The sequence below is a fragment of the Hypanus sabinus genome, chromosome 1, assembly GCF_030144855.1.
Source record: "Hypanus sabinus isolate sHypSab1 chromosome 1, sHypSab1.hap1, whole genome shotgun sequence".
NCBI lineage: Eukaryota > Metazoa > Chordata > Chondrichthyes > Myliobatiformes > Dasyatidae > Hypanus > Hypanus sabinus.
The window spans coordinates 158,778,960-158,805,178 of NC_082706.1; the positions used below are offsets into that span (position 1 = coordinate 158,778,960).

General features: G+C 38.0%; 1 protein-coding gene across 10 annotated transcripts in view; it reads right to left on the reverse strand.

Moving 5' to 3' along the window:
- The window catches only part of greb1l (GREB1 like retinoic acid receptor coactivator), a 250,753-nt gene that overhangs the window by 31,501 nt on the left and 193,033 nt on the right, over nucleotides 1–26,219 (reverse strand). For all 10 annotated transcript variants that reach the window (XM_059979802.1, XM_059979787.1, XM_059979736.1 and 7 more), the window contains 6 exons: nucleotides 17,950–18,142; nucleotides 15,921–16,054; nucleotides 12,619–12,958; nucleotides 10,329–10,444; nucleotides 9,841–10,085; nucleotides 3,722–4,287 (listed from right to left, as the gene is read on the reverse strand). In XM_059979802.1, coding sequence (XP_059835785.1) covers nucleotides 3,722–4,287; nucleotides 9,841–10,085; nucleotides 10,329–10,444; nucleotides 12,619–12,958; nucleotides 15,921–16,054; nucleotides 17,950–18,142 — 1,594 coding nt within the window. The remainder of the gene's footprint in view (nucleotides 1–3,721; nucleotides 4,288–9,840; nucleotides 10,086–10,328; nucleotides 10,445–12,618; nucleotides 12,959–15,920; nucleotides 16,055–17,949; nucleotides 18,143–26,219) is intronic.

Genomic DNA, 26,219 nt, shown 5'->3' on the forward strand with positions numbered 1-26,219 from the left:
TTACTCAGAGTGGTTGGTGCATGGAATGCACAGCCTGAGTCAGTGGTGGAGGCAGATACACTAGTGAAATTTAAGAGACGACTAGACAGCTATATGGAGGAATTTAAGGTGGAGGGGTTATATGGGAGGCAGGGTTTGAGGGTTGGCACAACATTGTGAGCAGAAGCGCCTGTACTGTGCTGTACTGTTCTATGTTCTAGAATGGCTGGAAGACCAAGATTTTCCCTGTAGAAGTGGGATGCAGGGGATTCAGGGCTACATCTACAACCAGTCTACTGAAGAAGATGGGGGTGAGGCATTATTCACTCCAACAAGCAATCAAGTCCTTGTCAAATGCAGCAGAAGAAAACAGTAATTGGATCTGGATTAAAATGAAAGACAACTGGTCTGCAAAATGAAGACAGGAGGGTATGGAACTGAGGGGGGTGTATCTGGGATGCCAAGTAGCACCGTTGAGACCTCTGGAAGGGTTGTGGGCATATCAACGTAACGTCAAAGAAGGAGGGTGCCAACATGATGACCCCGATGAGGTATCTACCCTCCTTGTCACCACTCCAAGCCCACTGCCAACATCAAGAGTACAGACTTATCATAGGGATTGGAACATCAAGTCCTATTAGCTCTACCTATACAGTCTGCAGGGTCCAGAGTCACATAAAGCCAGATTGGTTAAGTACTGGCAGGTTTCTTTCCCTTAAAGTTATCTGCTTCCAGTTTTCTCATTTATTCCAAATTTAAATTTCCCAGCAGCCATGATTGAACTTGAATTCATGATTTCAGCTAAATTGTCTCCACAGTAACTTGCCTCTAGTGTAGGTGAATTGGAGGGTGAGGGGATATGAAACAAGGATATAAGAATGGGAATGGGATCAAAGGACTGCTCTGGGCTGATTGGCCTCCTCTATGCCACAGGGGAAGCATGAGAATTGGAATCTTTTATTAAATTGCTTAGTTCTATGTCCTCTAATGCACCAATGCAAATACAGTATTTCAGGTCTCTAATCTTAAAGTTCTCTTTCCTTGAAATATTTTTTGTACGATTATGCCATATTCTCTGTGTGAGTTTTGAATTGCAAGATACCCAAAACTTATCAATGACTATCGTAAGAGAGGAATGCATGACTGATGTAATTAGTGAGGAAATTCCAGGGCATGAAGAATAAATTACTGAAGACAAGATCATTCATGTTTTGCAAATGGGACAGATTTGCCTGTAAACAAGAGTTTACAGGCAAATGAGGGAAAATAGTTGGGAAATGTTATATTATAAGAGGAATAAGGTCACTGCTGGAAAATAACTTTCTTGATGCTGGGGAATTACTAACAGTTCAGTGAAGATGGTTGAGAATGACTTTGTATAATAAATAAATTGCTGGGAAGGTCCATGTTAATGTGGTAGAATGTATGAAGGCTTCAGTGGTAGGTGATTGAGATCATAGCAGTAGAAATAAGCAGTCTTTCTGATAGAGAAGAAATGAAATAGTAGTTGGCTTAAGTCAGGTCAAATGCTAAATGATCATATTCTTATAGACCTGTTACTTCAGCTCCCAGTAGTACTTCAGAAATTTCAACTACTAATGCTCCATCAATAGTTCTTATCCCCACTGCACAATATTCATTTTCTAAGTACAAGAAAGGAGTAGGTGCAGCTTGAAAGGATGTTGCTAGAAACCAAAAAACCAACTTGTTTACCATCTCTAGTGGACAGAAATGCAATTTATATCCTTCTCTCCGAATGAAAGCAGTTTTCTGCACAGAAACAAAGATTAAGTGCACAACAAAACCTCACAGGAACTTTCCACCAAATGCTGGACCATGGAGGAGTTCACCATCAATTTACTGGAGATTCTGAGAAATCCTAAAAGTCGGGACTTCTCAATGACATGATATAGATTCATTTATAGATTACAAACTTTTATAGTCATAGAGTTCAGTGACAGAAGTACAAAAAAAATTTAAGACAGTGCAAGCGTAGTGGTGAGGGTGATGAGAGAAGCATCAATGTTTTTAAGTAACTGAAGTTTAATTAATTGATTAAACAATTATTATTTTTTATGCCTTCAGGATACCGGCCCACACTGATATTGAATATGGATTGATAAAGTCTAAAATTAATTGCAAATTATGCTGTCAAATACATGAAACTCTAACGTGTAATTCAGTGCATTGGTAGCAGGGAAATCAATCTGAACAGAAACTCGATCGTTAACAAATTCCTTCACTTGTCCTTCCACAAGGCCAGAAATATGACTAGTTAAAATAACTTTCCCATCAAGCTATTTGGATCACCAACCTAGCCCTCTGACAATAAAGTTATGAACCACTTCATAGAACTTGCCCCTCTCCAATATCATCACTTTAAACAAGTACAGTTGACTTTATTCAGTTCCATCTCACCACTAACTTCCTACTATACCATTCCAGTTCTCTGATATTCCACAACGAATGAGCAAAAATTTTATCTAAATGCTAGGAAGAACAAAAGATAATTGACTTCAAGTCCTTCCACAAATTCTTTTTTTTTGTCATTGCATACATTTACCTAACAATTAATTAAAGCTAAACAACATTTGCCAACATGGAGATATGGAACAAAATACCAGCTTTATTACTGAAATTGCCTCTAGCAGCTCCATGTCAGTGCATGACTCCACCCCAAATGTATCAGCTGTTGAAATTCTGCCGATGCTTCATGGTGACAATTGGTTTTCATTGACAACATCTCCTTCCAGTTTACATGTGTTCATCTAAAACTCCATTAACAGACTTATACAAAAGCTCACTTTATTCTTCACCAACATTTGCTGATCTTCATTGCCACAAAATATGGCAAGAACTCAATGAAAAAGAAGTTTTGTTTCTAAAATATTCAATGACCTTGCACTTTCCTAGCTCTGTTACGCTCTCCATTCCTGAGAGCCTTTCAAGTCCTAGAGTTAGTATCTGTGAAACTGTCCAAATGGTCTTTAAGTGTTGTCACTGCACCTTTGAGATCTTTGTACTCATCCAAAACTGGCAGCCTTTGCATATAGATCCTCTACAAGCTGCCTTGCTGTTAGCTACCTATATTTTGAATGCCCTTCCAATACTCCTCTAGATTATTAGCTGCTGTCCATGAAAATGCTTTGCAAAAACACTTGCTCAAAAAAAAATCATTTGATCGGCTGCCTGGAAATCTTTTTTTGTGATTCAGTTATTATTTTTATTGCTGAAGTCCTCAATGTGTTTTAGTGCTTCCTGTTTTTCAAAGCACTTTATCATGGCAATTTATTGTCGTTGCTGCTATTCTGTCAGAATGTAATTCCCTTAAGAATCCCATTAAAATAAATACTTTGCTTGGAGTTCTTAAAAGATTACCTTGGAGTTTTGGATACCTATGTTAACAAAATCTTGATTTTCTTTTATCCTGTATGACATTTGTATGGAAAATTATCTGAGAAAATACCTATATTCCTGGGGCATGATATGTCACATCTGTCACAACACTATTTAGGCTACCTTAAATATGCTATTCTTCAATTGAGATCCTATAATTAAAATTGTAATTATGGCCAGGACAAACAGTAGTAATGTAACGACATGCCTTCTCCATTGAGATATCTGTCTGATTCAAGTTAACTCTGGAGTTATTGAACATCAACACAAACCATCCCACTATTTTGTTTTAACTCTGGCATATACATTTGTCCCAACATGATCAACTGAAATATTAATTCATCACCTGTGGAGGTCCGGTCAATAACAATCGACGACGGTGGAAGTTTCCAGAACTTCCCTCACTTTTATTGCTATAGTCCGCGTGATGTTGCCTGGGAATTGTCCACTGTCGATAGTAAAGTGACTGTTCTTCACTGCTCAAGTCCTTGTGAAACAGCGATCTCAGGGGGCTAGTCCAAGTCATATCAGCATGAGGCAACAGAGAGGCAGAGCACAGGTGTTCATTTCGTGCTGAGCCAAGGAGATGATAAACTGGCTTTGACAAAATTACAGTCCTTGGAAAAATGAGGTGTGGAGTCCTTGGGTCCTTCTTGTCCAGAATAGATTGGCGAGAATTTCCAGATAACGAGGATGATTTTGAAACTGTGCTGCTTGCAGTTTCCTTCCCTTCTACATCACTTTCCTGTTTGCAGCCCTCACTGCATACACTAGTTGAGATGTGCGAGGTGTATGTGGATGTGCCCTCATCAATTGAACTGTTCACAATGTGTTGAAAGCTAAGAGATGAAGCAGGCCTCTGTGATGAGTCAGGAGCAATGAAATAGCTCACTCCATTCTCTGCTAAGGAACCTGTTCGGAAAAAAAGTTAAATTTATTGTTAATTATCAACACTACATAGTGAAACTTGTGCTTTTAAAGTATGAAAGGATATTTAGTGCTCTTTGGGGGTAGGTGATATTTTTAGATATATTTTCAAAACTTGTACTTTTTCTGTCATATTTTTGAATTTTAATTGCATCTTAAAACATCCTATGCTTAGATAGTGTAAAAGTCAACTAAATTAAAGAATTCAAGAAGAATGTCCTAAGAATAGTGTGTGTTTTGAGTAGGATCCTCAAGGAAGCATTCCAGAGCATTTTGATGGTATATCTGAAGCCACAGTGACATTCAGGGGAATGGTAACTGTAGTAAGGTTACAGAAATTCATGAAGGAATTTGAATATGAAGATAAGAGTTTAAATTGTTTACTTCAGAGAATTGCACTCATGTTGAATTACCAATCAGGCATGTAGAGGGCAGGGAATGGTGAGCAGTATTCTGGGTGAACTGGGGCTAAGTATGGGAGGCCAAGCGAATCAGCCACTCACATTTGTTCCACCATTTAATGGTATGACTAAACTTCTTTTCTCCTTGCCCCTCCGTATTTTTGGTGAATAAAAATGTATTAAATTCAGATTTTAAAACAATAATTGACCTAGTTTCAATTGATGTTTGAATGAAGATGAGCATTCAAAAGTTTTAACAAACTTCACATCAAGAAACGTTTCTTAATTTCATTCTAAAAGGCATGGTTCTAACTTAAGTCTGTGTTTCCCAGGCATCAACTCTACAATCTGTGGAAATGATCTGTGACTGGATAAAGGGAAACTTTGTTTAAAAAAGAACTCTTTATCCCTCTATTTTCCTAGTATGTACAATTTCATCTCATAATTTCACTTGAGTCCAGGTGTCATTCAGCTAAAATCATAGCCGTGTTGCCTTAAAACAAATATAATTCCTGCCCTCTGTCCGAAAAATTATGTCCAGCATTGCTTGCTATATTCTAGTGATTTAAACAAGGCTTTGCAGAGCCCTGTGTAGATTATACAAGGCAGTAGCAGTTATAAAGGGAATACTAATCATACATTAGCTTCATGATTACCTTCTACACAGTCGTGATTTTCAACGATGTACATGGATACAAAGTTTCCCTTGACTTCTACTGGTTCTAGCTTTTCATCATTTAAAAGTTATTTTCTACTTCTAATATTGCAGATTGTTTATTCCATCTGCCTGCACCATTCCATTTGCACATTATTTAACCTGTGAATATTTCTATGACTTTCCAATTCTACCTACACTGCTTAAAATTCTGCCTGTCTTCGTAGAAGAGTTGTCAGTGTTATTTTCGACATTATCTATATCATTATCGTAAATCGTTTAGATCAGATTCAACTTTATTGTCATTGTGCTGAGTACAGATACAAAGCCCAATGAAATGCAGTTAGTATTTCACCAGAAATGCAAAGAGTAGTGCTATTTACAAAATAACTGCGAATAAAAAGTAAGTGCTACAGCATACAAATATGAGAGTACAGAGACAGTACAATATGGGTGCAATATTGCTTAGCGCTGTGATGTGAGGTTCAGCAGGGTCACAGCCTCAGGGAACAAGCTGCCACTCCCTTCCCCCATCCCACTTTGCCTCTGCCTCCTCCTCCAGCTGCCTATCACCTCCCTCATGGTTCCATCTTCTACCCATAGTACTTTCCCCTTACATTCCTTCTTCACCTTTCCTGCCTCTCCCCCACCCCCACACTCCTTGATCTTTCCCCTTACTGATTTTTCACCTGGCACCTATCAGCCTTCTCCTTCTCACCCTCCCCCCACTTTCTTTATAGGGCCCCTGCCCCCTCCCTCTTCAGTCCTGACGAAGGGTCTCAGCCCAAAACATTGACTGTTCATTTCCACGGATGCTGCCTAACCTACTGAGCTCCTCTAGCGTGTTATGCGTGTTGCTTTGACCCCAGCATCTGCAGAGTATTGTGTGTTTAAGCTCTCCCTGTGCCTGCTGGTGCGGGAGCGGAGGCTCCTGTAGTGCCTACTGGATGGGAGGAGAGTAAAATGTCTATGGTTAGGGTGAGATGCATCCTTGATAATGCTTTTTGTCCTGCCCAGGCAGCGTTTATGGTAGATTTCTCAATGGTGGGCAATTGGGTGCCGATAATCCGCTGGGCAGTTTTCACCACATGCTAGAGTGCTTTACGGTCTGATATGGGACAATTGCCATACCACACTGAGATGCAGTTGGTGAGTATGCTCTCAATGGTTCAGCGGTAAAAGTCCGTCAGTATCCTGGGACAGAGGTGAGCTTTCTTGATGCTCCACAGGAAATAAAAACGCTGATGCGCCTTTTTGATCAGGATGGAGGAGTTCAGGGGCCAGGTGAGATCCTCGGAAATGTAGACACCAAGGAATTTGAAGCTTGATACACGCTCCACTACAGCTTCGTTAATGTAGATGGGGATGTGAGTGTGACTCCTAGCATGCCTGAAGTCCACAATGATCTCCTTGGTCTTCTGGATGTTAAAGGCCAGATTGTCGTTAGCAAACCACACGGCCAGCTGCTGGACCTTGTCCCTGTAGGCCACCCCGTCATCCCCTCTGATCAGGACAACCACCATGGTGTCGTCTGCAAACTCCATTATGGAGTTGAAACTATGTACAGGAACACAGTCATAGGTGAAAAGGGAGTACAGAAGAGGGCTCAGCACACAGCCTTGAGGCACACCAGTGTTCAGGGTGAAAGTGGAGGAGAGGTTGTCTAACTTAACAGATTGGGGTCTGTTAGTCAGAAAGTCGAAGGTCCATTTGCAGAGGATGAGCTGATACCAAGCTGGCAAAATTTGGTGATCAGCTTGGAAGGGGTCACAGTATTGAATGCTGAACTAAAGTCAATGAACAGCATTCTGACGTAAGAGTTGGGGCTGTCCAGGTGGGTCAGGGCAGAGTGAAGTGCCGTGGAGATGGCATAGTTGATGGGGGTCCAGGGTAGTGGGCAGACAGGATTTCAGATGTGACAGAACCAGTCTCTCAAAGCACTTTGTAATGATGGGGGTGAGTGCCACTGGACGCAACTCATTCAGGCCCGTGGCAGTGGAATGCTTCAGCACTGGCATGATCTCGAAGCTTGTGGGGACAACTGCCTGGGCCAGGGACAGATTGAAAATATCCGTGAAGACCCCGGACAAAAAAGGATATTCAACCACAAGACATTGGAGCAGAATTGGGTGATTCAGCCCAACGAACTTGCTCCATTATATTGTCAATGTTTTCTATAGTGAGGTACTCTAGGACCAGGGTATACCATGATCTATTGCTCAGTCTTCAGTTAACGCTCTCTTGGTACTGTGGGTGGGCCATAAATGTGACTGGACACGAATAGGAATTGTGTTGGGAATTATAACCCTCAAACCAGAAGCCATAGATGAACCACAAAGTACGTCATCTGTTGAAGGTTAGATCTGTGGCAGTCAAGTCTGGCGACCTAGGCCTGTACCAGAAGACCAGGTATGATTTGCAGAGGGCTATTTCAAGGACAAAGAGACAATTTCGAATGAGATTGGAGGTGACATCACATGCATGACAACTCTGGCAGGGCTTGCAAAATATTACTTCCTACAAAGTGAAACCCAATCGTATGAATGGCAGCGATGCTTCACTACCAGATGAACTCAACGCCTTTTATGCCACTTGGAAAAGGAGAATATAACTACAGCTGTGAAGATCCCTGCTGCACCTGATGACCCTGTGATCTCTGTCTCAGAGAGTGAACCCTCACAAGGTGGAAGGTCCCCATGGAGTACCTGGTAAGGCTCTGAAAACCTGTGCCAACCAACTAGTATTCAAGGACATTTTCAACCTCTCACTGCTAGGGTCAGAAGTTCCCATTTGCTTCAGATGCAAATTCAATGGCTCTCCATACGGCTTTAGACAACCTGGACAACACCTATGTCAGGATGCTGTTCGTCAACTATAGCTCAACATTTAATACCATCATTCCCACAATCCTGATTGAGAAATTGCAGAAGCTGTGCTTCTGTACCTCTCTCCGCAATTGTATCCTTGATTTTCTAACCGGAAGACCACAATTTGTGCAGATTGGTGATAACATCTCCCCCTCACTGACGATCAACACTGGCGCACCTCAGGGGTGTGTGCTTAGCCCACTGCTCTACTCTTTATATACACATGACTGTGTGGCTAGGCATACTCAAATACCATCTATAAATTTGCTGATGATACAACCATTGTTGACAGAATCTCAGGTGATGATTAGAGGGCATACAGGAGTGAGATTTGTCAACTAGAGGAGTGGTGTCACAGCAACAACCTGGCAGTCAATGTCAGTAAGATGAAAGAGCTGATTGTGAACTTCCAGAAGGATAAGATGAATGAACACATACCAATCCTCTTAGAGGGATCAGAAGTGGAGAGAGTGAGCAGTTTCAAGTTCCTGGGTGTCAAGATCTTTGAGGACCAAACCTGATCCCAACATATCGATGCAGTTATAAAGTAGTGTTCATTAGGAGTTTTAAGAGATATGGTATGTCAACAAATACACTCAAAAACTCTATAGATGTACTGTGAGAGCTTTCTGACAGGCTGCATCACTGTCTGGTATGGGGGGTGGGGTGGGGTGCTACTGCACAGGACTGAAAGTAGCTGCAGAGGATTGTAAATTTAGTCAGCTCCATCTTGGGTACTAGCCTACAAAGTACCCAGGACATCTTCAAGGAGCGATGTCTCATAGAGGCAGTGGTCATTATTAAGGACCTCCAGCACACAGGGCATGCTTTTTTCTCACTGTTACCATCAGGTAGGAGATACAGAAGCCTGAAGGCACACACTCAGTGATTCAGGAACAGCTTCTTCCCCTCTGCCATCCGATTCCTAAATGGACGTTGAATCCTCAGACACTACCTCACTTTTTTAAAAAATGTATAGTATATCTTTTTTTTGCATGATTTTTAATCTATTCAATATATGTATACTATATAAAGTATATTGAATAAGATTTACTTAATTACTTTTTTTTTCTTCCATATTATGTATTGCATTGAACTGCTGCTGCTAAGTTAACAAATTTCACATCACATGCTGGTGATAATCCTTATTCTGATTCTGACATTCAAATTCTTTTAAGATTCACCTTCTTCTTTGTGGCCTTCTCCATCCTTACAATGCTCCCACTTTAAATTCTCTGTTCCTCTGGTTATATCCCCTGTTCTTACTTAGACTCCAACTTTCTATGCTGATTGAATGAAGCTCCAAAATGAAGGAACCATTTCAAAAGAGGATTAAGAAAAGAACATGGCTGATTAGCAGTCTGCTGGCTCACTATCTCTAGAGTTGAATTTGTCTTTCACTCTCTCCAACCCCTTCTAACAATTTTTTTGGTTCTTTTGACTCTAAGTTCTTTTTTTCTTCACAAACATTTCTACTTTTTCTTTTCTATGGAACAGAACAGCTTTAGGAGAGGTTGACTAATGGAAGCATATAACTAACTGAAAGAGGTAAAATATTAACAAAATCCCATATATTTGACCAAACCTGGTGAATACACAGGAAAAGATCACTAACCTGAGGTTCCAGTGACTGTACTGCTGTTGCTTTGTGGTCTCTCTAAATCAATCTGCAATTCATCAGATTCATTCTCATCGATGAAAACTTTCTCTTGATCTTTTTCTGTTCGTTGAAAAATCGCCATAGTTTCTCTGACAGCACTTTTAGAAACATAGCCACAAGCAAGGCCTATCTCTTGCTCTAGAGTTGTTCGTGTAAGGTAGCTGGAGTCAATTAGCCTAAGATCACAGTACTTCATGGACCTTAATATAAAAATTGAAAAATGCTGCAAATAACCAAACAAATACTTAAAGTTCCATGCTGTTAAAATCAAATTCACATCAATAAAATATGCATTTTGAGGATTTATAAAAAATGGCTTTTATAGTCCTAAACAAAGAAATTGAAATCAGCTTGTTTTAAACCACCTCATCCAGAGCACAATATAGGGAAGTGCACCCTATTTTAAATACTATGATGTTATCAGCTTTTTAAAAATTACTTACCGTGGAAATGATTCCCCAAGTGGATCTTTACCAGTTAAAATTACAATACATGGGAGACCTTCCAGATCCTGATACGTAAGTGGGTTCCAATTGTCCTGCTCACATCCTCTCCATCCCTACAAATCAAAGCAATAGGGAATTTAGGAGAAATTTCTAAACCCAAAAATTAACTACCATAATGAGATAAAAACAACCACACAAAGATTTAAAGGAGAATAGAAAAGAAAGGCGTGCTGATGGAGTTACTTAGGACTGGTGGAAGATTATTTGTATGCAACACAAACAAAACCTTGTAACATCTGGGACAAGTAGCCCATTTCTGGAGTTAAAAGATTATGCTATCGTAATTAATTAGCTTAACAATTAAAAGCACCCAACCTGTAAGATCCATGTGGTAGAGCACTGAACTTATTTATTTCATTTATTCTGAACTTTCTTCTGCACTCTATTATTCTTTAACCTTGTCCAGACTCAATGCACTGTTGTAATGAATTGCTATGTACGAAGGTATGCAAGACAAGTTTTACATGTGACAATAATAATAAACAAATAATAAGCCAAATTATCTACTGTCATTTTACTATTTCTTCTGACTTGCTGAATCAAAAACAAAATGCAAATGATTGCCTGCACAGTTAATAACAATAATTTGGAGAACCTGCTGATTCTGAGCAGGCAATTCATGAAATATAAAATTAATTTGGCTACATATATAAGATTCAAACAAGAGTGAATTTGTGCAGACATTAAGAAGGTCACCAGTGCTTTATAAATTCTCAACATTACATCCTTACTTTTGTAGTCTAGTCCACTTGAAATGAATTCTAACATTGTATTTGCCTTCCTCACCACAGGCTCAGCCTGCAAATTCACCTTTAAGGAATCCCATACAGGGACTCATAAGTCTCTTCACAACTCAGTTTTTTGTATTTTCTCTCCATTTTTAAAATAGTCAACCCCTTCACTTCTTCTACCAAAGTGCATGACCATACACTTCTTGAAACTATTCTATCTGCCATCACTTCCTAATGACTTTTTAGTTGTCTTCTGTTGGTTTTTAAAAACTTCTCAATCTTCTAAATCCACTAATTTTTGCTCTATTATATGCCCTCTCTTTGGCTTTTATGTTGGTTTTGAATTCTCTTGTTAGCCACGAGAATTCTGCCATTTAGCCTTTAGAATCTTCTTCCTCTTTGGGATGTATCTATCCTATGCCTTCCAAATTGCTTCTGGAAATTCCAGCCATTGATGCCCTGCCATCAATTCTGCCAGTGTCCTTTACCAATCAATTCTGGCCAACTCCTCTCTCAAGCCTCTGTAATTCCCTTTACCTCACTGTAATACTGATATATCTGACTTTAAATTTAATTTAAATTTAAATCTGACTTTAATATCTGACTTCTCAAATTTCAGGGTGAATTTGATCATATTATGATCACTTTCCCATTAATGTCCTTTCACCTTAAGCTCTCTAGTCAATTCTGATTCAACACTCAACACCCAATCCAGAATAGCTGATCCTTTTGTGAGCTCAATCATGAGCTGCTCCAGGAAACTATCTTGTTAGCACGTTAGATATTCTCCCTCCTGTAATCCAGAACCAACATGATTTTCCCAATCTACCTGCATGTTGAAGTTCCCCATGATTATTGTAACATTACCCTTTTGAGATGCATTTTCTATCTCCCATTGTAATTTGTAGGCCACACCGTTACTACTCTTTGGGGATCTGTATACAACTGCTATCAGGGTCTTTTTTCCCTTGCAGTTGCTTAGCTCTATCTACAATGGCTCAACACCTTCCAACCTTATGTCTAATGATTTGATTTCATTTTTTACCAACAGAGGAATGCCACCTCTTTTGCCTTCCTGCCTAATCTTTTGATGCAATGTGTATTGTTGGACATTAAACTCCCAACTATAATCTTTCAGCCATGATTCAGTGATGCCTTCAACATCATACCTGCCAATCTGCAACTGTGCTGCAAGTTCATCTACTTTATTCTGTATACCACACGCATTCAAATAGAACACCTGCAGTCTGTACTTTTTTCCAAAGATGCTGCCTGTTCCACTGAGTTCCTCCAGCATTTTGTGAATGTTGCTCAGATTTCAAGCATCTGGAGATTTTCTCTTGCTTGTGACCTTCAGTCTGTATTCATCCTTTTCGATCTTGTCCACCTTTTACATTGCAGCTCATCCTGATGACTGCAATTGTGCCCTATCAAGATTTCTGTGGTCTATAAAGTTTGTCTCCTTTCCTCAATCAAAATTAAAGAGATGTTCCTACCTTCATTCGTGTAACAAAGTGCTTGGCAACACTGAGTTCCCCAGCAGGGTTGCCCAGAAGTACTTCAAAGCGATACCGCAGACCGAGCTTATCTCGAACATCCTGAAGTCGCTCCTTGGCAAGCATTGCCAGCTGCACTGATGGGACTCTTATCAAAAGCATATGTCCACGGCCGAGTTCATCTTTCCCTGGACAACTGATCAAGTCATCCATAATACTCAGAGTCTCAGGTGTAGTGTGTTCTCTCAGCAAATTCATTGATGTTACAGCCATCATGGCTTCAGAATACTGCTGAATCAGCAGGTAGCATCGGATCACCATACTGTGCAATCGGGGATACCTGCAGAGGCACATTCAGAATTCTCATCAATGTCATCAGATTCCTCGAGTGTATTCCAATTTCATATCATTACTGAATTTTAACAACACAAGAGTCCATTCTACTCATTGGGCAAGCCATGATAGGGAGACTTGAGGAACATTCTTTCATTGTTTCCTCTATCCATCTGGTAATTTCCTGCTGGGATGAAATTCAAGAGCAGAGCTCCTATTTTGGGAGTTGGGTATCATTCACATGAACTTAGTGCCCTGTGCAGAAGAATCAACTGTGGGTAATTAGAGATGTCAGTTTGCTTATCTTGCCTGGAATTTGAAGGATTTCAAAAAAAGTAATCTTTGTTTCTTTCCAGTGCTTTGAAATGCTAGTTGTAGTACTTGAGCCTCAAGAAACAAACATGAGGGCAGGGATCGCAGTTACCTAGGAGATCATCAGTTTATGCTGGGTTAATTGTGACTGTGTCTATGCATATAGATAAAGGACAAGATAGCAACAAGATAACTTGATAAATGATGTTTTTCAGAACCACAATTCTCAATTCTGTGTAAGTTCAGCCGAACCATATTTATGCCTGAAATACAATGGTATTGCTAAGCAAGTGCCAAACCATTATTTAATCAAATGCTTTTTGACTCCAAATACCCTGTAAAACTTTTGATTTAACTACATAACACATGCCTGACATAATAACAATGCAATAGCCACACAGGAGAGAATGCAGAGGAGATTCACCAAGTTGTTATCTGGAATGGCAAACTTTGGTTCTGGAGAGGTAAGCTGGGCTTGTTTTCCATTCAGTGACAAAGGGAAAACAGTGACCTGATAGAAGTATGAAAAATGATGAAAGACAATGATAGGGCTGATAGGGGTATCTAAAACAAGAGGAAATAAGTTTAAGGTGAGAGGTAAGAGTTTTAAAAGGGACCTGAGAGGTAAGCTTTTTTTTAAACCTACAGGCTGGTTGATGTCTGAATTGAATTGCCAGAAGGGGTGATAGAATCAGATATAATAATTATGCTTAACAGGCACTTCGGCAAACACGTAATTAGACAAGGCATTGTGCCTTCACTGTGCAGGACACTGGCAGTATGCTGGAAGTGCAAGAGTGGCAGGGGCAGAAGTGAGTGACATTACTAGGGAAGAGGAGCTTGGGAAGCTGGAAAGTCCGAAGGTAGATAAATCACCTGAACCAAATGGTCTTCACCCCAGGTTCTAGTAGTTGAAGAGATTGTGGAGGCATTAGTATTGGTCTTTCAAGAACGGGCACGGTTACGGAGGACTGGAAAATTGCAAATGAAACTCTGCTCTTCAAGAAAGGAGGGAGGCAGAAGAAAGGAAATTATAGGCTAGTTAGTCTGACCTCAATCGTTGGAAAAATGTTCGTGTTGATTACTAAGGATGAAGTCTCAGTGTACTTGGATGCACATGGTAAAGAAAGCCATAGACAGCATCATTTCCTTAAGAGAAAATCTTGCCTGACAAATCTGTTGGAGTTCTTTGAATAAATAATAGGCAGGATAGACAAAGGAGAATCAGTTTAGGTTGTGTACTTGGATTTTCACAAGGCCTTTGACACGTGAGGCTGCTTAACAAGTTAAGAGCCTATGGTATTATAGGAAAGGTACAAGAATGGATAGAGCATTAGCTGATTGGCAAGAGGCAAACAGTGGAAATAAAGGGAGCCTTTTCTGGTTTGCTGCCAGAGACTAGTGGTATTTCACAGAGGTCTGTGTTGATATAGGTTCTTTTCATGTGCCTTGGATGACACAAGTGATGTGTTTAAGGATGATACAAAGATAGGTGGAGAGGCTGGTAGTGTTGAGGAAGTAGAGAGGCTGCAGAAGGACATGGTTTCGGAGAATGGCAAAGAAGTGGCAGATGGAATATAGTGTACGGTAATGCACTTGGATACAAGAAATAAAAGCATAGATTATTTTTTAAGTAGAGAGAAAATTCAAATATCCTTGTGCCAGATTCTCTAGAAGTTAATTTGCAGGTTGATTCAGTGGTGAGGATGTTAGCACTTGTTTCAAGAGGACTAGAATATAAAAGCAAGGATGCAATGCTGAGACTTTATAAGGCACTGGTGAGGCCTCACTTGGAGTATTGTGAGTAGTTTTGGGTCCCTTATCTAAGAAAGAATGTGCTGACATTGAAGAGCATTCAAAGGATGTTGATGAAAATGATTCCAGGATTGAAAGGTTTATCATTTATCATTTGAGTGTTTGATGACTCTGGGCCTGTACTCACTGGAATTCAGAAGATTGAGAGGGGATCTCACTGAAACCTATCAAATGTTGAAAAGTCTCAATAAAGTGGATGTGAAAAGTATGATGAATGAGTCTAGGACTAGAGGGCACAGCATCAGAATAGAGGGACATCCATTTAGAACTGAGATGAGGAGGAATTTCTTTAGCCAGAGTATAGTGAATCTGTGGAATTCTTTGCTACAGGCAGCTTTGGAGGCCAAGTTATTGGGTTTATTTAAGGCAGAAGTTAATAGGTTCTTGATTCGTCACTGTGTGAATGGTCATGGGGAGAAGGCAGGAGATGGGGCTGAGAGGGAAATCAATCCACTATGATGAAATGGTGGAGTAGAATCAATGGGCTGAATGGCCTAATTCTGCTCCTATATCTTATGTTCTAAAGATACAGTCCTAATGCAGACAAATAGGATTAGTGTAGTTGGGCATAAAAGTGTGTATACCGTGGGAAAATGATTTGTTTGTTTGTGTTAGCCTCTATGATTCAATGAACCGTGATGGCCAGGAATGATGGATAGATGATCTTGCCATGCGCTAGCCCACAAACTATCAGACTTATTAAATATAACTTTAGCACTTTCCATGAAAGCTCATCCAGTGCCATATAATCTGGCTACCATATATGCATATCTTCATCAAGCGTGAAGGATGCAGATTAATTTATTATGAAGAAACACTAGAAAAAAAAAATCACTATTTACCTTTCCATCAAAGTATTCACCATTCTTTCAAAAGCCTCATCACATCTTAGGATTGGACTTGTAATACCCCATTGTAAAGACTTCCTGTAATCGGACAAACCAAAGTACACCATCTCCTCATTGCTGAGCTCCTCCTGACACAAGGGGATAACACAACAGAATTACAGTGAGGAAACAGTCTCAAATGTTAATGGAGTTGTTGAAATTATAAAAATTACAATCTAAAGGAAGCTGTTGACACTGCAGAATGCAAGGTGAACAACTGCCCCACTTGCATGAAAAATGTATCCAAAAAAATCCACTGAAATTCCCAAGCTTCACAAATGAAGGGTAAGTGTTGGAAACACTGTCAACCCAAAAGAGGATTTGAAACATTTTATGAATTAAAGACAGCCTCCACTTGTTTTCTCACTCTGGCTCTCTTGCATGCACACACACCCTGACAATTTCACAGAAACAGAATGTCACAGACCAGAAACAAAAACAGAATTTCGTGTAATCTGACACTGACAACATAAATTACATTAACCTAAGAGAATGTTACTGGAATGAACTTGAGATTTACTGCCTGACTGATTTTAATAGTGTTCTTGGGTGCAGAAAGTTGACAAGACTTGTTGGAAGGTAAGCAGTTAAATTTAGGAAATAAACAATATGATATGAGGAAGTGGTCAGCTGTTCTTTCTGTCATGCTGAAGAGGTGCTGACCATGTTTTGCAGAGATTTTATGTGTGGTCACTGGCACAAAAGGAAGTTTGGAAAATAATTGAAACATAACCAAGCATGACTAACTGATAAAAATTGGATGACGATCTGTTGAGCAGTCCAAGGCAGAATTATGTGTTTACATACAACAATCTACTCAATAGTAAATGAATAAATCCTACAAAAGCAAAGAAAAACTGCTGATGCTAGAAATCTGAAATAAAAACAGAAAATTCTGGAAATATTCAGAAGGTCAGGGACTGTCTATGAAGGGAGAAACCATCAATTTTTCAAGTAAGTGACCCTTCACCAGACTGGGAAAGGTGAGAAAACAGGTTCTACTTCTGCAGTTCTGATAAAAGACCATTATCCTGAAATGTTAACTGTCACTCACTCCACAGAAACTGCCTGACCTGCACCGTATCACAGCCCGGCTTCATCTTTACCTATATTAATCAATTAGCCTCTTGAGATACACTTGGTCGGCTGAAACAGTGAAAAAAAGTGATGGAAATCAGTGATAAAATAGGAAATTATGTGAAAGAATCATTTCCTTAAGGGTGCTGGGCATAATTTCTTAGAGCACTTCTGAGCTCCTGGCAGCCACAGTTTTCAATAACTTCTACCATAGAACACCTACATCTACTGTAGGTTTGTTGTTTTTGCATATTACTATAAAATTGTTACTGGCAGATGTAGAACTTTAATTAAATCTTGTTGCACAGCGAGGACAAACTATATTAATCCAATAAAAATTTCTAGTAATCTATCTTAAAGGCTCATGTACAATACAAAAATAAACTAGATAATATTTTTCTCTCAGACTCAGCCAAAGAGTTGTAAAATATTAAAATTTTAAATATGTGTAACTGATGTCACCAACAACATCTAAAAATTTTCAAGATTACAAAGACAGACCTTATTTCTGTTCTTCCACTGCTTTGTTATTTCACCATTTATAGTTTTACATTTATGGTGGGAGATTGGGAGAATTTCCATAATTCTGCTTATGAAGGTGAGCAACTTTGGAAACATCATTGCTACTTGTTAGGAGTCAAAAATCTACTCTTATATTTTATAAATAGTGACTGCTTCGAAGTATACAATTCAAAAACTAAACAATCCCTAATCCTTATGTGAATTTGAAATCTGATTCTTTCCACTGACTGCAAATTTCATCTAATTTTTTTGCCAATATTTTCATCTCTGCATTGATTTGACCTAAACATATTTGTACAGCAAAGTTACACTACTTCTCAAACAGCAAATGCACATTCAAATACCACAAAAATTCTTGGAAAATAAGTACTTAATCTAAACTTACAGGGTTGCTGGAGAGTATCCAGTGTACCTCATTGTATGAGCAAACACGGGACTGTTGTGTCTGTAGAGTGAAAGGGAAGGAGCTGACCTGCAACATAAGTAAGTTGCAAGCCTCAAGTGCCTCACGTGAATTAATAAACTTATCTGACAGACTCTGGCTGGATTCCCAATGAGTTGTGGAACCTGAAACAAGACTGAGGAAAAATAAGGTTATATTAAAACCCAAAATACTTCACTTACAGCAAAGATGGAATAAAATAATTCATGGTTCAAAGTAAATTTATTCTCAAAGTACATATATGTCACCATATACAATCCTGAGATTCATTTTCTTCAGGGTATACTTGCATACTCACAAACTTATTGCATATTTCAGAAATTACAGAACATTGCAAAATACTTCACTAACATATATAGAGTTCCTTTAAAATCTAGTAATGCAGGCAGACAGTAGCCAATTTCAATAAGTTAGGTCTATAATCAAAAATGAAATATATAATCAAATATTGATGTTAGTCAAAAAGCAGATAAACCACTGTGTGAGTCCCCATTGAATCTCTGAATTGCGCCAAGGAATGCTTCATACCCACATAAGAGTGCAGGAAAACTGCGTTTAACACCTGATTCAAAATATGGCACATCTGAAAGGAAAGCAGTCCAGGTTAGAATGGACACTTTGAATTAGTGATTGAACCCAACACTGCCTGACTCAGGGAACAAGAGGGCTATCACTAAATCAAAATAAACAATTTTAAAATATGCTTCATTTAATTATCAAAATAAAAGAACTTTTTAGTATTTTCAGTGGTGATAATGAACAGTGGAAATGGTGAATAATACAGTTGTCAAAACAGATAATAGGGAGAATGCTTAAACTAACTCTCTTGGGCTTTCTTGAACAAAACAAGCTGGAAATGGGTAGCACATTGAAACACTGCTGACGGTTTTGCAATTACATTTATGTCTTCCCAAAATGACAGGTGGATAAAACCTGCTACAAATAGTAGTCCTTTAGCTGAAAGGAGCAAATGAGACAAATGCTTTTTGTTCTCATTTGGGGTGAGGTCAGGTTAACAATGAAAAATTCTCAAACCTGGCCCAGTATCAGTGATAGTAGATGCAGGGATGCCAACTGTATTATTTTATTGACATTTGCGGAGTCAGCGGGAGACGCTCATGGAGTGAGTACTGTTTTAGATTTGTTCCATAACCTTTACTTTTTTTAACCTTTGATCACCCTTATCCAACTTATTTTTAACTACACCAAAAGATTCTTGCTATTTTTTTTGGACTTATCGTTAAGAGTTTATTGTGAATTTTTGAAGATATGCAAACAGAAATGTCTCTTAGATCTAAAGGACAAGAACCTGGGCACAACCTGAACGGTAATGGAAAGAAGCAAGTTCATCCACAACACACTGTATTAACTTATGAACAGTTTATGGAGGTTTTGGATAAAAAATTTGATGAACTACAACAAATTTTTAAACAAGATATAAAGGCTTTTCAAGATTATATGGTTAAGACGGATTCAGTAATTAACCAGCAGCAAGTTCTTATCGCATCTCTGCAAGAAGACGCTCGAAAACGAGATTTGACAATTGAAAAATTGCAACAGGATTTAATTTCGACCACTAAATTGGTGGAAACTCTTAGTGTCGACTTTGAGAATCAGTCCAGAAGACAGAACTTGGTCTCCCAGATGGCATAGAAAAAGACGACCCTTCAAAATATTTTGCTCAACTTTTAAAAGATGCGTTTCCGTCGGTTTTTCCAAATAACCCTCCGTTACTTGATCGCGCACATAGAATTTGGCATCGATCATCGAGTGCTCCAGCTAAACCTTCGGTTGTAATTGTCCGGTTTCATTACATACACGACAAAGAACAACTTATTCGTGAGGCTCGGCGGGTAGGAATGGTTAAATTTCAAGATTACTATTTCCGTTTGGTTGAAGATTTTAGTCCTGAAGTTATGAGGAAAAGGCTTCTTTTTAAACCTCTGATGTCTGAATGTTATGAGAAAAATCTAAAACCTGCGCTCTTATACCCTGCGAAGCTTAGAATCTCTCCGCCGAATGCTCCACGTCACGTTTTCCTTTCTACATCTGAAGCGAGAAGTTATCTGGAGGAGAACTTCCCTACTGATACAGACACTAATCTCTAATAAATGAGTGATTCTGATTATGTAAGATGGTTTTCGATTCCTCAAACCAGATTTAGTCTCTGGTTATTGGTGTAGGTTTATCCTATACTTTATATTTAAGTTAAAGTGTGTTTTCGTCATATTAATCGCTCTGTTTTATACACATTAACCATTATACTATATTCTTGACTATTATTTTTGTTCCTTCGAAGGTGAATTTTTTTTTTGTTGAGGGTGGTTTTTTGAAAAATACTCTTTTGGTTTTGTTTAAGATGGCGGTATTTTTTTTTCTCTCGTCTTCTTCCTACAATGCATCGCTTATCATAGTTTAAATATTTTTTGTCTTGTCTGGGTTATAAGCCGATTTATAAGCTTTTAGTGATTATATTCTTTTTTTTACAACTAAGTATATTAAGAAGTGTGGTTTTAGTATAGTGATTATAATTTTTAAGGTTGGGGTGGTTTTTTTTTTAATAAAAATCCTTTATATACAGAGTGGTCTTCCACTGATATGAGGGTAGAATTAGTCTTATCTTTTCCTTTTTCTAGCCACAATTTGGCTTTTTCTTGTCTTTTTCTTGTGGGGGTGGGGGATGGTCTGTTTTCTAATTATATTTTTCTTTTACTAGTTTGGTTTAGTTTTTTCATTTGGGCTGTTTTTGAACTTCAAATATGTCTACGATGTCCGCTCCGGGTCCGTTCTTTATTTTTGTTCCTCTTCCAGGTGCATGAGTTTATAATCTGGTTAACCCTTTTTATACCACAGGGTTGATTTTAGAATTATGGCTCAGACCATTAATTTTGTGTCTTGGAATACTAATGGTTTAAACCATCCGATTAAACGAAAGAAGATTTTCAAAGTATTCCAAAGACTTAATGCTCGTATTATTTTTGTTCAAGAAACTCATGTGAGGAAGGAGGACAATTATCGCTTTTTTAGGTCTTGGCGGGGTCAACAGTATCATTCGAATTCGAATGCCAAAGTAAAGGGAGTTTCAATTTTTATTGACTCCTCTATTGCATTTGTTCAACACGATATCTTTTCGGATCTGAATGGTAGATTTTTGTTAATTACGGGTTTACTTTGTAATAAAAAGGTTGCTATGGTTAATGTTTATGCTCCAAATGTGGATTGTCCTGATTTTTTAAGTCCTTATTTACTTCTTTACCTAATCTAAATGAATATAAGTTAATAATGGGTGGTGACTTTAATTGTTGTTTAAATCCTTTGATGGATAAACCTTTATCTATTCAGACTTTACCCAATAAGTCAGCCACTTGTTTTAACTCCTTTTTGTCTGATAATGGAGTTTTTGATATTTGGAGATTTCGGCATGCTAACGATAAAGAGTTTTCTTTTTTCTCACATGTTTATCATTCTTATTCGAGAATTGAGTATTTTTTTATTGACTCTTGATTTATTCCATCGGTAATCGGTTGTAATTATGATATTATAGCTATCTCTGACCATGCTCCATTAAAACTTTCTATTAAATTTACAGATACAGCTTCTAATGTTAGACAATGGTGATTTGACTCTACCTTACTGCAAGATCCGGACTTTATTAAATTTATGAAGGAACAGATCGATTTCTTCTTTTCAACTAATTCCACGGATGATATTTCTTGCGGAACACTTTGGGACTCTTTTAAAGCATATATACGTGGACAGATTATCTCCTACTCTGTTGGTTTGAGAAAACGCATTAAGAAAGAAACTCTTTTATTGGTCGATAAAATTAAAGAGATTGACAAGAAATATTCGATCACTCCTAGTAAGGAGCTTTACAAACAAAGGGTTGAACTTCAAACGGAACATAGTTTATTACTTACATCTCCGATTGAAAATCAATTAATGAAAACCAGATCTGATTTTTATATACATAGTGATAAATCAGGTAAACTGTTAGCTAGTCAGTTGAAGAGTGCTTTGGTTAATCGTCAAATCACTAAGATTCGTCAGCAGAATGGGGATTTGACAGTTATCCATGATGAGATAAATAAGTCATTTCAAGACTTTTATACCTCCCTGTATCAATCTGAATTCCCTCAGGATCGTAATACCATGTGTGATTTTCTTGGGAAATTGAATTTTCCAAAATTATCATCCAATGATCTTTCAATATTAGATACTCCTATTACGGACGCAGAAATCAAAGGGGTTATTTCCTCAATGAATTCTGGGAAAGCACCAGGTCCAGATGGGTATACAGTAGAATTTTTTTAAATGTTTTTCCGCTACTCTTTCTCCTTGGTTATGCAGGGTTTTTGTGGAAGCAATTAGATTGGGGAATTTGCCACAATCTTTTTATAGAGCTTCTATTTCTTTAATACTGAAGAAAGATAAAGACCCTACTGACTGTGCATCCTATAGACCAATATCTTTACTGAATGTAGACTCCAAGATCTTTTCCAAGTTACTGGCATCCAGGTTGGAGAAGGTATTACCCCAAATTATTTCAGAAGATCAAACAGGTTTTATTAAAAATCGCTATTCTTTTTTCAATGTTAGGAGATTACTGAATATTGTTTACACTCCTTCACATAGTTCTTCAGAATGTGTTATTTCATTAGATGCGGAGAAAGCATTTGATAGAGTTGAGTGGCCTTACTTATTTAATGTGTTGGAGAAGTTTAATTTTAGTCCGACATTCATTTCCTGGATTAAACTGATTTATCACATTCCAGTAGCCTCAGTGTTTACTAATAATCAAAGATCTCCCTTTTTTTGTTTATTTCGGGGCACTAGACAAGGCTGTCCTCTTAGCCCATTACTATTTAACATTGCTTTAGAACCCTTGGCAATTGCCATCAGAGAATCACAAGATATTTCAGGTATTAATCGTGGGACAGATATTCGTAAGTTATCTTTGTATGCAGATGATTTATTATTATTCATTTCTAACCCTGAGAAATCTATTCCTGCAGTTCTATCATTGTTGGCTCAATTTAGTGAGTTTTCTGGGTATAAGTTAAATCTTAATAAGTGAATTGTTCCCTTTGAATAGACAGGTCCCAATTTATGGAAATTTACCTTTTAAATTAGTTAATGACTCTTATATTTACTTAGGGATTAAAATCACAAAAAATCATAAAGAATTATTTAGGTTTAATTTTTTACCCTTAATTGATCAGATTAAAGGTTTGTTCACTAAGTGGTCACCATTATCTTTATCTCTGATAGGTAGGATTAATGCTATTAAGATGGTTATTTTACCTAAGTTTTTATATATTTTTCAAGCGGTACCAATTTTTATTCCGAAATCTTTTTTTTTTACTAACGTTGATTCAAAAATTTCCTCATATATTTGGCAGAATAAAAATCCCAGGTTAGGTAAAATACATTTACAGAAGACAAAGAAGGAAGGTGGGTTAGCATTACCTAATTTCAGATTTTATTATTGGGCAATTAATATTAGATATATGTTATGTTGGTTGAAAGATTGGGGTGGATCTTCTGGCCCTCATTGGGTGAGTTTGGAAATTAAATCGATACCAGGTTATGCTCTGGGTTCTATTTTAGGGACTTCTCTCCCTTTTGCTCTTTCTAAATTGCCGAAACGAATTGACAACCCGATAGTTAAACATACTTTACGTATATGGTTTCAATTTCGGAAATTTTTCGGGTTGACTCAATTCGTTTTAAATATTCCTAGTGTATCTAATTGCTTTTTCCACCCTTCAATTATAGATCAAGCTTATTCGGCTTGGAAAACTAAGGGATTACTAAGATTTTCTGATTTATTTTTGGACAATTGTTTTATGTCTTTTGAGCAATTATCTAATAAATATAATTTGCCTAGATTTCATTTTTTTAGATATTTACAGATTAGGCATTTTTTAAGTACTGTACTTCCTACGTTTCCTAATTTTGTGTCTTCAGATACTTTGGAGAGTTTGTTTGAATTAAACCCTTTTCAAAAAGGGCTTATATCAAAACTTTATAATATAATTATGAAGATACGTTCAGAGCCCCTTTATAAGACAAAAAATGATTGGGAAAGAGAGCTTAATCTTATTATTCCTATTGAGAATTGGGATAGAATTCTTCAATTAGTTAATACATCTTCTATATGTGCCAAACATTCATTAATACAATTTAAGGTTGTATATAGGGCCCATATGTCCAAGGATAAATTAGCTCACTTTTATTCTTATATAAATCCTATTTGTGATAGATGTCAATTTGAAACTGCGTCTTTAACTCATATGTTTTGGTCATGTCCGCTTTTGAAAAAATATTGGAAAGATATTTTTGATATTATCTCTGCGGTATTGTACATCGATTTACAACCCCATCCTATTGCCACAATTTTTGGTTTACCAATGATGGACTCACTGCATTTAGCTTCTTCCGCCTGTCGAATGATTGCATTTCTCACTCTGATGGCTAGAAGATCTATTTTGCTGAATTGGAAGGAAATTAATCCTCCCACTGTATTTCATTGGTTTTCTCAAACTATGTTATGTTTAAATTTAGAAAAAATTAGAAGTGGTTTATTTGATACTTCTATTAAATTTGAAAAGATATGGAGACCATTTATTCAATATTTTCATATGATGTAATATGACCCTGTTCCAGGCTTATTTGATTTCCCAGCTTTAATCTTATTTATGTTGAGAGGATTGGAGTTGATGACACTGATGATTATGTATTCTTGTGAGATATTATAGACAGCCCTTTTTTTCTTTTCTAGTTTTTCTTTTCTTTTTTTTGCTTTTTTTTCTTTATTAGCTATTAGATTAGTAGTTTAGTTATTTTTGCATAATTTTTTTTCTTTTTTCTGTGTTTTTTTTATATTATATATTATGAAATACCTAGATTTACCTTGTTCATACATATACTGTATGGTTCATGTTTTGGGAAAACTCTTTTATATTGTAATTATTGCTTATGTATTCTTTCATGTGCAATGGGAATTTGTATGTTTATAATCCCTTTATTAATATATCAATTGTATCTTGTACATATTATTAATGATAATAAAAAGATTGAAAAAGAAAGACATTTGCAGCATGTGATTTAATCTTCACTATGATTGCCATGCTTCCAATTCCTGGGAAAACCTAGCAGCTGGAGAAAGTCTAAAATGGCTTTAAGGAAAGGTAACACACACAAAGTGCTGATGGAACACAGCAGGCCAGGCAGCATCTATAGGGAGAAGTGCTGTCAATGTTTCGGGCCGAGACCCTTCGTCAGGGCTAACTGAAAGGAAAGATAGTAAGAGATTTGAAAGTAGGAGGGGGGAGGGGGAAATGCGAAATGATAGGAGAAGACCGGAGGGGGTGGGGTGAAGCTGAGAGCCAGAAAGGTGATTGTGGAAAATGATACAGAGCTAGAGAATGGAAAGCAGCATGGAACGGTAGGCCTAGGGAAAAAGAAAGGGGGAGGAGAGCACCAGAGAGAGATGGGCAGAGAGAGAAAGAAAAAAAAGGGAGGGGAACCCCCCCAAAAAAAACCTAAATATATCAGGGATGGGGTACCCTGATATATTCAGTTTTTTTTTGTTTTTCTCCCCCTCCCTTTTTTACTTTCTCTCTCTGCCCCCTCCTCCCCTTCTTACCCCATCCCTGATATATTTTGTTTTTTTTTCCCTCCCTTTTAAAGCATTTCAGGATGTGTATTGTATACATTTCTCTGACATTGAATGAACCTTTGAAAAGCTGGAGGAACTCAGGTCAGGCAGCACCTATGGAAATGAATAAAGAGTCAATATTTTGGGCCAAGGCCCTTTGTCAGGACTGGGAAGTAAGAGGGGAGATGCTAGAATAAAATGGTGGGGGGGGGAGGGGAAGGAGGACTAGCTAGAAGGTGATATGTGAGGCCAAGTGGGTGGGAAAGGTAAAGGGCTGGAGAGGAGGAATCAGACAGGAGAAGAGAGTGGACCATGGGAGAAAGGGAAGGAGGAGCAGCATCAAAGGGAGGTGATAGGAGGGTGAGATGTAAGAGTAAGAGGCCAGAATGGGGAAGGGAGGTGGTAAAAAAAGTACTGGAAAGAGAAATCAATGTTCATGCCAACAGCTGAAGGCTAGCTAGACAGAATATAAGTGCTGCTCCTCCAACCTTAAAGTGGCCCCATCAGGGCAAAAGAGGAGGCCATGGACGACATGTTGGAACGGGAATGG